The sequence below is a fragment of the Alligator mississippiensis genome, chromosome 6 (genome assembly GCF_030867095.1).
Source record: "Alligator mississippiensis isolate rAllMis1 chromosome 6, rAllMis1, whole genome shotgun sequence".
Lineage (NCBI taxonomy): Eukaryota > Metazoa > Chordata > Crocodylia > Alligatoridae > Alligator > Alligator mississippiensis.
In genome coordinates, this window is record NC_081829.1 from 10,964,491 (window position 1) to 10,978,020 (window position 13,530).

General features: G+C 51.4%; 1 protein-coding gene across 4 annotated transcripts in view; it reads left to right on the forward strand.

Moving 5' to 3' along the window:
* PTPRU (protein tyrosine phosphatase receptor type U) overlaps positions 1 to 13,530 on the forward strand; it is a 312,312-nt gene that overhangs the window by 96,058 nt on the left and 202,724 nt on the right. For 3 of the 4 annotated variants that reach the window (XM_059729643.1, XM_059729641.1, XM_059729642.1), the window contains exon 2: positions 7,437 to 7,565. In XM_059729643.1, coding sequence (XP_059585626.1) covers positions 7,437 to 7,565 — 129 coding nt within the window. Of the gene's footprint in view, positions 1 to 7,436; positions 7,566 to 12,740; positions 13,176 to 13,530 lie in introns of those variants that run through there. The other variant, XM_019488788.2, reaches the window with a different exon arrangement.

Consider the following 13,530-nt stretch of genomic DNA (forward strand, 5'->3'; position numbering starts at 1 on the left):
CCAACCTCCTTTGCAAAGCAGTTTCAATTTTGGCAGTGAAAAAGGCTATATGTGAGCTAGAACCTGTGGTTATTTGGTTTAGCTTAAGTGAGTTAGGAGCAGGTTTAACGAGCTCCATGCATCAAAATGTGGGGCTCCAAGCTTTTGTAGTAGTTTAACTATAGTAGTTTACCCCATGTCAGGGTATCCGGCACTGACTCGGAGGCACCGCCTCTAGGAGGGAGAGAGACATTTGCCTCTTGGGGTATGATTTCTGGGGCCAGCTTCCCCCTCAGCTCCCAAGGGGAATTTGAAGGTCTGGCAGTATAACTAGATCACCTGTCATCTCATACGCTGTCTGATTCAGGATCCCTGGGGGAGGAGGATCTGTGGCCTGACAGGCTATTTGTACAGGGCCTGCTGTCGGATCACAGCTGTGTTGGGGTGGCAGCAGCATGGCAGGCACCTGTGGCCTTGCAGAAGGAAGTCACAATTGTCTCCTCTTGTGGCTTGTCCTACAAACCCAGTCCACCTCTGATTTGCGCTCCTGGCCCCCATCACCCTGGTGTGTGGGCTCTTGACATCTTGAATGTATGTACCCAATGTCCCTATGAGGCAGGGCAGGATGGTCTCCCCTGCTGAAGAGACTGAGGCCTGGAAAAACTAAGTGGCATGCCCAATGTCAGTGACAGCAGGGGACTGAACTCGACAATCCCAAGTCCCAGTGCTCTAACCACAGGGCAACCCTGCCTCTCCGTCCTGCACAGCGTGTCATGGATGCTGCTTAAGAACCAATCATCGTCGGAGGTTGTACTGCTCCCAGATAATTTGTTGTTGGGTGTGATGGCTCAGTAGTCCTGTGTTCCTTTCCCACTGGGGAGAAATACCCTCTGGGGGCTCTGCTTGGGCATTTCATTTGTATTACAGAGCCTCCCTCCCCTTACATCTCCTGGCATGTCCACAGCCAGCAGCTGCACCACTGTTTGCTGCCTGAGCACGAATTCCCTGGCACTGGGGAGAATTGACCAACATAATTTAAGGAAAAATGTGAAAAAGTAAATGAAATAATAAAGCAGGCAGGCACTGGTGGAGCACTGGCCTATTTAGGGGATATTTGCCTTTGTTCTTTTTGCTTGCTCAGGGCTTTCTTAATGTGCCTGTCCTTGTCAGCCCAGGGGGTCGGTATTAATTATTACTGAAGCCCTGGCCCGCCTGTAATCTGTGGTTTTAAGGGAACAATAGGTCAGTGTTTAACAAGCCGGGCTGTACCAGTTACATGTTGTACAAAATAAAAGCCCCAGCGCCTTTCCTGGTTTGGCTGGAGTACAGATGACTGGATACAAGAGTGCCCCAGGTTCCAGCTTGGGGGGGCTGTGGGGTGTGAAGGCATTTGCTGGGTGGAGCATCAGAGCGCGGTCCCTCTGCTATTTTGGGGAGGGCCCTGTGCTCTGTTGCATTGGATTGAATCACAAAGCCATTTACCTTGTGCGGGTTGGTTTCTGGGCATGTCTCACACCAGGCTTGCTGGCAGTTGCTTCAATCATCTATGCTCAGTCAAATGCCTTTTATCCCTCCATAGGCTAGCAAGGCAGCGTGTGTAGTAGGAACTGCTCTGTGGCAGGACGTCTGGGTTCCAAAATGTCTTTTCAGCTTTTATTTGCTCTCTGTAAAAACCCTTCTACAGCTTCTCTTTGGGGAAAATGGGTGTGTGTGCACGAGATGCTTTACTGCACAGTAGACTAATCTACTGTGCATTAAAGCATCACTGTCTACATGTGTGCACCACTTACTGTGCGGTAAATTAGTCTACTGCATAGTTAGCTGTTACCTGTAAGTACAGGTAGGAAACTAACTGCACAGTAGATACTGTGTAGTAGCACGTGTGTAAACGCTGACTCGGAGCAATTTTGCTCCTGGTCAGTCCCAACAGCAGGGGGCCACAGGGGATGGAGAACTTCCCTGGTCCTGGTGCTGCTCAGTTCCCGGCTCCCCCCAGGAGCTGGGAGCCAAGCAGTGCTGGGACTGGTGAGCTCTGCTTCCCTACACAGGCAGGGGCTGGCTGGGAACTGTCCTGCTTGTGGGGTAGCTCCCAGCCAGCCCCTAGCTGTGTGGGAGAAATCCTGGCTGCTGGGCACAGGGCCAGGAGGGCTGTGTAGTGGCAGCTGTCTCCTGGCCTTGTGCACATCAGGACCCCTCCTGATGTGTGCAGGGCAAGAAGACAGCTGGCACTGCAGTCAGCAGAGTTCTCCTGGGCCCGTGCTCCCTGCCAGCCCCCAGGCTAGTACCCTGGAGCTCCCCTGGCTGCTGCATGGGGCCAAAGCAGGGTAGGAGCGGCCCTGTACCAGGCTGCTCCAGTTAGGAGCAGATTTGCTCCCAATAGAGAGCATGTGTAGATGTGCTCCCAGGGAAGGCTTACTACGCAGTAAAATATTGTTCAGTAAGCCTTTATAGAATTTATAGCACACGTAGACATGTTCATTGTGTATTTTCAACCCTTCTATCAATGTTATCCTTTTAGCCAACACTGCTTCTCTCTTCCACTTCATCTGCATTGTGCATGGAGCTGTGCAGGTTTTGCAGGGACTGGCAGCCAGAACAAGTTAGGGCTATTTTTTTCTATAGCTTTAATGTGTAGCTGTCCCCTTCTCTTTTGTTGCAGGAATTTGGAGGTGCAGGTGCTGTAGAAGGAGTGATTTTTTTTTTTCTTCACTTAACCATAGCCAAAACACAGCATTTGCAGTAGCAGGGTTAGCTTCCTCACTTACCTCCTGTCTGCCCTGGAAGAAATATCTCTAGCAGCCTTTGAATAGAATCCTGTCCACATTATAGTCAGCAGGTCCAGGATTTCAGTATTTACTCACTGGCACTGTGGGTAAGCATTAGGGGTGCACCAATAGATATTTTTAAGGAGCCACATCTGCCAATACTGATCTGATTCCAATATGCAGCCGGGCAGCTTGAAGACCAGTGTTGGGGTGGTAATCTGTGGGGGGAGGGCAGATGGAGGCTTCTGCGGTGAGCAAGGGAGTGGGGCTGGGGCGGGGCGCGGGATGGAGGCATGAGTGGCTCGTTTGGGGGCTGTGGGGGGTGGCTCCTGCTGCTGAGGGCATGGGGGGCGTGTGCCCCTGGATGTACGTGGGGCAGGGTGGGCTGCTGCTGCAGGCTAGGGAAGGGGCTGGGCCGGGCTGTGCTCAGAGTGGTTGGAGGTGGTGCTGGGATGGGGGCTACAGGGGGGGCTGCAGCCACCCCAAAGTTCACTGTAGTCCCCCCATCCCCCCTGCCCCTTAGCCCTGCTTCCAGCGCTGCTGCCACCTGCCCCAGCCCTCACTGAGAAGATGCTGGCCTTGCCCCAGCCCCAGCCTACAGCAGTATCCTGCCCTGCCCTGCCCTGCGCAGATCCAGGGGCTCCCCCCCCATGCCCTTCTGGGGTGCATTCAGTGGTGGGAGTGGGCACCCCCTTACGCCCTCCTGGACAAGCTGCTTGCGGCTCCATCCCACGCCCTGCCCTGCCCTGACTGGGCAGCCCCAGCCCCACTCCCACCCTCACCGCGGAGCCTCGATCTGTGCCCCACAGCCCTTCCCCCACAACAGACTTACCAGCCAACGCTGCTCTCCAAGATGCCGGGCTGTGCTCCTGGCTGCATGCGTGTTGCGGCTGTGCACACGCATGGGGCATTTATTGGCCATATCAGGGAAAAAAAGCTGATTGCTGATACTGTCAATTTTCCCTATATCAGTGCCTATCCGATATGGGACTGATGTATCAGTGTACGTCTAGTAAACATAACTATAAACCATTTTAAACAAGGTTAGGGAACTTCCTGCTCAAGAGCATGCAACACCCCTTCCTATCTGTCTGCTCTTTTTTTGGTACAGTATAAGTGAGGTAAACCACTGTAATTTTACTCTGAATGAACCAGGTTTAAAATGACAGTTTAGCTTCACTTAGTGTAGATACAGATAGACGTAGCCATTGTATTCAAAGAATTTATCTCAGTGCAATTTAATATTGGTATCTCATCTAGCCACGCTGTAGGATTGGCATTTGTAGTAGGGGGGGTATACAGCTACTATATAGCACCATGACTGAGATGAGGGGCTGGCTGTGCCAGGTGTGGAATGGATGGAGTGGGAACCAGTCATTTGGAGAGAGCTCGAAGCCTAAAGAGACAAGACAGACAAAAGATGGACTCTTGTCCTGCTTCAGAGACGAGGAGATGAGAGTGGCTGGGCTTTTCTGAGGGCCTCAGGGATGTAAAAGTCTCCTTTCCTGGGGTTGCAATGGGAGCTTGGTTGCTATCTCCTTTTAGAAATCCCAGTGGAAGTGAATAGCCCAAGGCCATGTGCGGAGTGCAGCAGAACTCGTAGCTGAACCCAGGTTTCTTGAACGTTGCTCCTCTGCTATTGGCACGAGTGCAGCCTCTTGTCTCTCTTCAGTCCTCACCTTGCCTGCTGTGATTACCTGGAAAGAGAGCAGCAGTGATATCATCTCCTCTCCAGCAAGAGCTGAACCGAGACCTGCTGCCTTGTTTTACTTCCAGGAGAACAGAGTTGCCTTTGGACACGCCCGTTATTCAGCTACTGGCAACTTGATCTGGATTTGAACCCTAGTTATTGTGCCTCTTCCTTAATGATCTCACCAGGCAGCTTCTCCCCTCCAGTCCCACACATTCATAGCCACTTAAAGGAGCAATGCCCTGGCATCTTGAAGCTGGGGAACCGTGGAAACACCTCCCTGGGCACATAAGTGTTGATGGCTTGTTTCAGTTAATGATGGTGAAAAGGTGATCACACGGGGAACTGCGTGCCTGCCTGGCTTGTTTTGCAGCCGCAGCAATCGAGCTGGAGGGTGGGAGGAGGGAGAGAGGAGGGGAATAAACCACATTTCTGATTTTTACAACACGATAAAACATAATTGTAATTTTATAAGATGCCGAAACACAGGATTACGTGCTAATGTGAGTACAGCGCTGCCAGTCATGCACAGCAGGTGGCCCCGGGCTGCCTGCTTCAGAGGAGGCAGCAGGACCCGTGCCGTGTGCCAGCAGAGGGCACTGCAGGCATGGCATGCTTGGCTACTTGCTCAGGGCTAGTTGGGGCCGGAGTTGCAGCAATGGGTTGCAAGTCGGGATCCACGGGCAGCTGGGGTTGGGCGAGAGGGCCAGCCCAGAGCTGTAATAGCAGGGGCTGCAGGTTAGGAGCTGAGGTCCTTGGCAAAGATCTCCGAGAGCAGTTGCCTTGCCCCTGCCTTACTGCAGCCATGGCCTCTGCTCCAGTGCGACTCAGACCCTAGAAGCATTGCTGCAGGCTGGGATGAATGGGAAGCCCCTGTGCTGGAACAGGCAGAGATTCAGTCCTTCTGCTTTGTCAGAGCTGCGGCTGGGTCTGGACTCATCAGGGCTTGGAAGCGAAGAGCCTCATGCAGGGGAAGCTTGCACAGCCCCTGCCCAGATGCTGCCTTTGTCTAGTGACAGCTGTCTATCCCTGCCACTGCATCCTCCCACTACTCCAGGTTCCCGTCTCTTTCTGTAGTGCCATTGACTGCATCATCTCTTGAAATCCATTACATCACTGCTGTGGCCGATGCCCGGAGTGCTGTGGGCTGTGAGGGGGGATTGATCCTGCGGCAGTACACGCATGGAAGGGGTAGAAGAGAGGCGTGCGCTAAAGGCTGGCTCAGCTCCAGCCCCTTCATTTTTGGAGCTGGTTTTGATTTCATGTCCATATTTTGTAACTGGTCACTGTTGGCCAAGGCACAGCAGCCCTGCCATGATGTCAACACCCTGCAACTCTGACCACAATCTGGGTCTGGATTTCAGTGCTGCGGTTCAGGTCTGTGACTAGGTTCTTGTTAATGCACATCCCTGCCCACGGCTGGAGCTCGCTACAACAGACTTGCTTGTTACCAAAGCCGGTGACCAGCCATCACATCCTGCCTGCCTTCGCATGCTACACACACACAATAAAGAGGCTTCTCCTAGTTTCCTAACGGTTAATTAGATGGGAACAAATAATGAATGAGGTAGGGGATTACGTTTGACCCTCACCACCTCTAGAGACCTCAGGCCATGTGTGATGCTAAATACCCATGTATTCTCTTGCTCCCATGTTTCATTCGGTGACTGTTACCTCCTATTCAACTGCCTGCTGTTTTATGTTGCACTTAAAAAAGAATAATACCAACAATTGCTCTGTTCCCCTCTGAACTGCACATCTCTCAGATAGAACTGCTTAAATATCATCATCATCTATATTTATAGCCCTGGAGAGTGTGCTGGTTGTCTCTCAGGAATGCGGGCGGCTGATTTTAGCTGCGTTACCCTAGGCTTTGCTTCCTTGAGGGATAAAGGGATTGGGTTTTTGGAGCAATAGCTGAGGTTCACGTCCAGGTCTGTGGGGAACCAACCTGGGTGCTAAGCACTCAGTAACTGTGGTGAGGATTGGAAACTGGGTGTAGCACTGGAAGGGGTTTCACTCATCACAAGTAACCCTGTCGTGTAATCCCATTTGCAGACCAACTCAGCCTGTGCTGTTTTCGTCACCACCTGAGGTTGCCTGACATCCTGGATTAGAATAAGCCCCAGAGCCAGAGTTTTTAGCATTATCTGCTCCTCCTCGTCTTCTGGGGCTGCTACTCTGGAGGTTGCCTCTTGAACGGGGCAGTGTTTTCCATGTGTCGCCCAGGCTGCATGAAGAGAAGGCAGTTGATTTTTTTTTTTTACCACTCAGTCCTACCCCCTCCTCCACTGCCCCTGCATTTTAGCTGCTCCAGTGGAAAGAAATAACATGGCAATCTCCATTTAAAAACCCATCTTCCTGCACAGTGGCTCATTTCAGAGCCTGTTGGAGGACAAGGCAGGCTCAGTGCTCGCAATGCAAATCCTAAATGATCCCAAAATGTTTTTCCAGCTGCTGCCTCCTGAGTAATCTTCTTTTCCGTGTCCCATTTCTGCCCCTGTCATCCCCACCACCTTGCTTGGCACACCTGAGGGGTGATGGAAAAGACGGGCTTTAATCTATGCATTCTGGTGGGCAGCTTAACGGGGGAAAGGCGGCATTAGAAAGCGGAGGGTTAAGGGTGTGCGTGAGGGGAGGTTTGCATCTGCCAGGGTCTGCGTGCATCTGAGGGGGCAGCCTCTTGGAGTCGGGGGGTGCCTGTGTGTGTACGGGTACACGTGCTGAGGGATGTTGTGCCATAAGTCAGATGCCTTATGTACAGTGTCGCTGTTCAGGCCCTGTACGTGCAAGAAGGCACAGAGTCTCTCAGTGGAGCCCGTTCTGTTGGGCCAGTGGGTTGGGATGCCCTCTCGGAGAGGAGAAGGGTGGTTAGCTTTGCCCAGACCTATAAGGCAGTTCCCACCCTCTCTCTGACTTGGGCCTGCGGGTGGTTTCGCTGCCGGCCCCTTGCTTCCTCTCCACTGCCACTGATGGTTTCTTTCTCCCTCTCCCGACTGCAGCTGGCTGCACCTTTGAGGAGGATGGAGATTTGAACCAGTGTGAGTACAGCCAAGGAGAGGAGGATGACTTTGAGTGGGAGCTGATCCGGAGCTATATCATGCCTCATCTGTCTTCTGATCTTCCTCATGGTGAGTTTGACCCCTTCGGCTCTTGCCGTCCCTCAGGAAGTCTGAGCCCCTTAAAGGTTTGATGATCCCCACGTATGCTGAGCACGCCGCCTCCGTCACAGACTCGCGGGCTCCCTTGGCTTCTTGGAGCAGAGCCTGCTGACATCACAGCCATTTTGTTTTCGGAGTCACTGCAGGCTGTCACAAAGGGGATCATATACTCTGCTCTCTCTGGGAGATGTTGTCTTTCTTCTTTTTTATTTGCTGCTTTCTTAAAGTCATTTTAGTCTGCAAGTACATATTCCACAGAAGCTTGATATGTAACTAAAAAGCTCCAGGAGAGCAAGACGTGGTTAGCGACTCTGACTAGCAGCACTGTGATGCTCTGATCACTGACAATCCCTCAAGGCGTACTTTTGACCGCTGTCCGAGTTGAAAGCTCCCTGTCCAGTAATACCTTTGCATGCTGGATGTACAAAAGCACAAGCATCATCAAGGCTGCCTATTTACCAGGGGAAGAGAAGGAAATGAATGTATTGAGGAGAGATGCTCCTTACCCTGGCAGGGTGGAGATGGCCTCCTCCCAGGGTCGTGGAGCTGCAATACTGCTCTTCCTTTCCAGGGCTCAGGTTGATGAGGTAGCAAACAGCTTTGCAGGTGCTCCCTGTGCCAGGTGAAGTTCGACCCATGCTTCCTTCCTGCGCCACCTGGGATCTGCCTGTGATTTTTCCAGATGTATTTGCCTACTAGTTCCCACCTTCTCCTTTGTCGTGGATGAGCTGTTGCTCTTTGCGTTCAGTTGCTGGACTCCAGGCTGTGTTGGTGTTAGCTCAAGCAGGGTTTGCCCGAGGTGCGCGTGCAGACAGATGGTGCGCTGCTCAGTTTGGGCCGTTCTCTTGGAGATGAGGCCTTTGGGGTTCCAAGATGCCTGCTGTTAGCAACGTGTGACGGGCTGCATGATTCCCTCCCTGGGCGTCATGTGTTCACCGAGTTCTCAGATTCCCAAGTGTGGGTGGACTGTGGAGACACTGCAGCGTGTGATGCCCTGCGTTGCAGCAGTGAGTCCTGCTGACCGGAGGCCTCAGCTCGCTGGGGAAGGGACTCTGGTCTGGCTCAGGCGTATTGGTGTTCAGCAGGCTACCAGCCCACTGCAGAGCATGTTTCATGCAGGGTTGAGGAGGTGGCTTCTGGCATGCAGAGGTAGAAGTGGGATACAGCCACTTACCTCTCCTTCGTACCTGTGAACCCCCGCCCCCTAAGTGTGTGAATCCTAGCCTTGTGAGTGACACGGCCCCAGTGGCTGGGCCCACATTTAGGATAAAGGACATATGACTAACAGACAAAAGAGCTCTTAGTGGGTCAAGGCCTGTGTTTTGGGGGTCAGAGCTCTGGGGATTTAGGTATGGTCCCCATGTGCCAATTAGGCAGTAGTTGTGCCTGTTGCCTTCTACACACAGGTCCATCCTGAGGGCCTGCACTAATCTATAGTCACTTGTCCCAAGTGAGACAGAGACTTGCCCCTGGTTTTCAGGTTTCTAGCTTGCAGTGACATGGGATGATGGTAGATTGCCCTTTGCTAGGTAAGGTCTGCTGAGACTGATGCTGCCTCCTGCACTTGGAGGAGATCCCTTCTGGCTGGCACCGGGAGTGTTGTGACAGATGCACGGGCTGCTGCTGTCCTTGCCAAGCCTCCTGTGTGTCTCCGTAGTGTCTCCCTGTTAGTGCAAGTGGCCTTTTCCCCTGCTACATTGTGATGCACAGCCCGGTGCTTCCAGGACGCCAGGCTCCTCATCTGCTGAAGATCTGATGCCTCTGCAACAGTGATGCCACCTTGCCAAGCACGAATCTTTGGTATTTTCCTTTAAAGGGACACATTCTTTTTGAAAGTGTTTTTCTACATGCCTTGATTCCAGGAAGGGATTTTGCAGGAAGACTGTGCTATGTTGTTATCTTTGTGTGTGTGTGTGTGTGTGTGCATGCTTGCAATGATGCAACCCTTGCCAATTGATCACGAGTCTGGTAATATGTGGTGTTATTCTTCAAGCCCCAACTCCTGGAGTCATGTGACTATTTGAGAGTCCCAGCTTTGGACTAGAAATGGGCAAATACAATTGTAGTCCTTGTGGGTTTGAAGAGACTTGAAAACCTGAAGCAAGTGTGCCACAAAGTCGTAGTAAAGCACAGATAAATGATTGCTTTCAGCCAGTTTCAATTTAAAAGCAATCAATCCCCATGTGTGGGACAATCAATGGGATGTGTCCTGTGATAGTTGGAAGCTCCTGGAGGCCGTGCTGGGGAGGCAGTGCCCCCACGACCATGGTGGCCATGCTGCTTGTCTGGATTTTAGCTGGACTGGGAAGGATGAGATATGTCTCTGTAAATAACTGCACCTCCATTGCCAGGATGGCCTTGTGCTTGGCGAACTGAGCTGGCATATGGCAGATTTTTCCGCTTTATGCTTAGCTCCCAGTAAGACCTCAATCAGTTTATTAGCCTATGTGGTGTCTTGCTTCCTCATCTTTACTAGTGGAGTTGCTGTGGCGTTGTGAGGCTGAATTCCTTAATACTTTTCATATTCTGTCCTTATACCCCTGTGCTGGGCTGGGATTACCATGCTGATCCCAGCAGTAACTGAGTACCTCAAAGTAGGAGTTCCCAGTGCTTTGAATTCCCTCTGCCTGGGCGAGAGCCTGGAGACCAGGTCTGGCACTGGAGCCTGGGCAGTGATAGAGAGAAGCCAGTTTATAGCTTGATAGTAAAAATGATTTTTTATTAGAGCATTAACTGCTTTATAGAAAGATCTTTACTGCTCCATCAATCTGCCTTTGGCTGTTTATCTTGCTGCCTTGTTCACACCAGTGCTTTATTTTGCTTTCCATCCATTTTTCCTCTCCTTTCCCCTCCTTTTATTTACTCTTTCCAATTCCTTCCTCCTCCTAGCCTTTGGGGGAAAGGTCTTTCAGGATTTACAGGACAGGCAGCAGTCACAAACTTCTCTCTGACTCCACTGGGATCCAGTTTCATAGTGCCATTCCCTTCCTTGGTTTTGTGTATGTGTGTCTGTGCGTGTGCACACGCACACCCTATACCTTTTGTGTGTGTGCTTACTCTATGCCTTTTAAATACATAATCCTTAAAACAAAACCACCTGATATTGAGAGAGAGAGTCAGATAAGACAGAAGTGAAAGGTATGGGAGACTTGCAGGAAAGGAAAGATGGAGAAAGAGAGTGAGGGGGAAAAGAGGAATGAATGGGAAGACAGGAAGTAAAGGCAGAAACTTCCTGAGCCTGGAATGGTCCTGGGGGTGGAAGTAAAGCCCTCCTGGGAACTGGAGCCTGGAGGAGACTCTGCTCCCCGTGCCCTTGGGTTCTGGCAGCTGTTCATTTTGCAGCGGATGTCCTTTCTTATAGATGGGAGATAAGGCAGCTGAACCAAGGTAGGGAATATCAGGAACCAGGAGCAAGGGCAGCCAGAACAGCACCACCTACCAGATGATAAATCCCATCCCATCAAACATGTAATGACTTCTCTGGTATTGCTGGGATAGCTGGGCCTGCAGCACATCAGTGGGGGTGGGGGTGGTGGTTGTGGGGGCATCACCTTCCATGCTCCTCATGGCTATGTCTTCATCAAAATGTTAACCTGGGCTTTTACCAGGTATTTCCCTTGCCCTCCCTCTTGTCTGTGCATAAAATAAGTAGTGCTTTCAAGCCAGGCTGATGGTTTTCATAGGGAGGGGAAGTTAAAGCCAGCTTTTGCTTTCTGTTGGACTGTAACCTGCTTTCTTTGCCATGAGGGCAGAGGCTTCAGTGCTGAGAGTCCTCCAGTGCCTTCCTGCAATTCTCCCGTGTGTGCAGGAGAAATGACCTAGATTAGTGGGTTCAATGGAATGGACTCCCAGAAGTCCTAGACGGACACAGGCAAATGCATCATCTGTAAGGCCAGTGTCTTGGGCATGCCTTTGCTCCGTGGCCTGTCTTGCTGGAGCTAGGCAAACCCAGAGACCCATCGCTTGAGTTAAATGCAGTGGATACGTATGCCAAGTGGCTTCTTTAAGATCAGGTGGCAGCATCAGGGGACCTAGGTGTCTAATTTTGACACTGCATTATTCTTGTGTTCAACCTGGAGCAAGTCCCTTAGCATAGGCCTCATTCTGGGGTTAGTTTATAGAAGACACTAAGCTGCCACTTTTATCATAACAGCTCTTACAGGAAAGTCACTGATGAAGGGAGATACCATATTTTTTCAGTGTGTAAAACGCACCCCCAAAGAATAAAACCGGGTAAAAATTCCATGTCCACCATAATGATGAGAGGCCCAGGGGACAGGGAAGCTCTCACATGCATGTCCTTATGGCAGCTGATAGAGAAGTTAGGAGGGGAGCAGGAAAACAGAGGGGACAAAGATGGGGTTGGCACGAGAGACCCACTTCTACAGAGGTGACCTCCACTGGACCATGCGGCAGGAAGAAACAGGAGCACAGTGTGGTGGCAGCCCCATGTGGACTAGTCTGGGGCATACGACGGGGGAAGATGGCCATGGGCCACTACGAGCCTCACCCATTCTGCTTTCCCTGGTGGCATTGTGGCACCTGAGGGCTGCCTGGTATGTGGACGTGGGTGCTGACACGCATGCCCTTTCTCCCTAACCAGACCTGCAGACTCTCCCTGGCATCGCTTCAACTTAGCAATGTCTAATATCAAATACCAGATACTTCTTTCCACTTTTCTGGTGTATAAGATGTACCTTCCTTTCAGAGCTTCGTTTTGGCAGGGTTGGGGAGGGGGCATGCCTTGCATCCTAGAAATTACGGCATGCAGGGGTTTGGTGAGGCATTATTTTCTTTGGCCTTCAGATGTTTGACTGCTGAGACCCTGATATGTGTTTACCATGACACCCCTGCAAACCAGCCCCAGTGAAGTTCCCACCCTGCCCTCAGCGGAGAGAAGGAAATTGCTGCCCGGAGAATTCCCGGAATTCCTGGCCTCTGAAGACCTGCTCCGAGTCCCTGGCTGCAGATCAAGCTTCGGAGCTGAGATTAAACGTATTAATCAGCCGACTGTCTGACAAGATGGGGGCTGCACAGCGGAGATCAAAGCCAGGAAAACCAACACTAAATAGGACTCGTCAGAAAATCAAACGGCTCTTTCGTAGTCAATTAATCATGGAAATTCAATTCATTTTTTTTTCTTTTGGGGCAAGAGTTATGGCTGTTCTGTGCAGCGAAGTGCTCTCTGGCATGGGAGTCTGCTAGTGCTGAGTCGAGACAGACATGGGGCCTGGGCTGGGCTGGTCAAGTTTCCTCAGCCACTTTCCATACCTCTCTGGTTCACAGCAGATCTTAGGGTTTGTCTTCACTCAGGTGACCGATAGCTGGATGAGCTCAGGCCAGGTGTGAGCCTCTTCTGCAGAGCCCTACCTGTGTGCAGTGCCCTCGCTGATGCTATGCTCACCCTCATGCATTGCTAAGTCTTCTTCATTATGGGCTTCACTGAGATGAATCATTGCTTGGCTCATCCCCGAAGAACTATGGAGAACTTGTTTTTCTTCCTGGGTACACGGGAGAGAATTGGGAGGCCCTGGAGGGTCAGCACTGACGTGATTCATCTGCATCCTCACCGCACAGCAGGTGAGTTACTTGTCCGAGTGGGAATGGTGCTGAGGCTTCAGCTTCCGTTGTTAGCTGGATCAAAATGCTAATTGAGAGCGGAGTTGAGTATGGATGGGAGGGGAGGTTAAGGGCAACACCTAGCTAAGAGGTCACGTCAGCCCTGCAGTGAAGATGCAGCCTGATGGTAAGGCTGATTTCCCGCACACTTGGCTAATTAACTCAAATGGAAATAACTTGGGTTAGCTGTGCAATGAAGGCCTAGCCAAAGCCTCGGTCTACATAAGAAAATTGCAACAAGTTGACCTAAGGATGTGTTGTTAAACAGGTGCCAAGTGCTGCGTGGGCCCATATACACTGTTTGGAACCAGTTTTA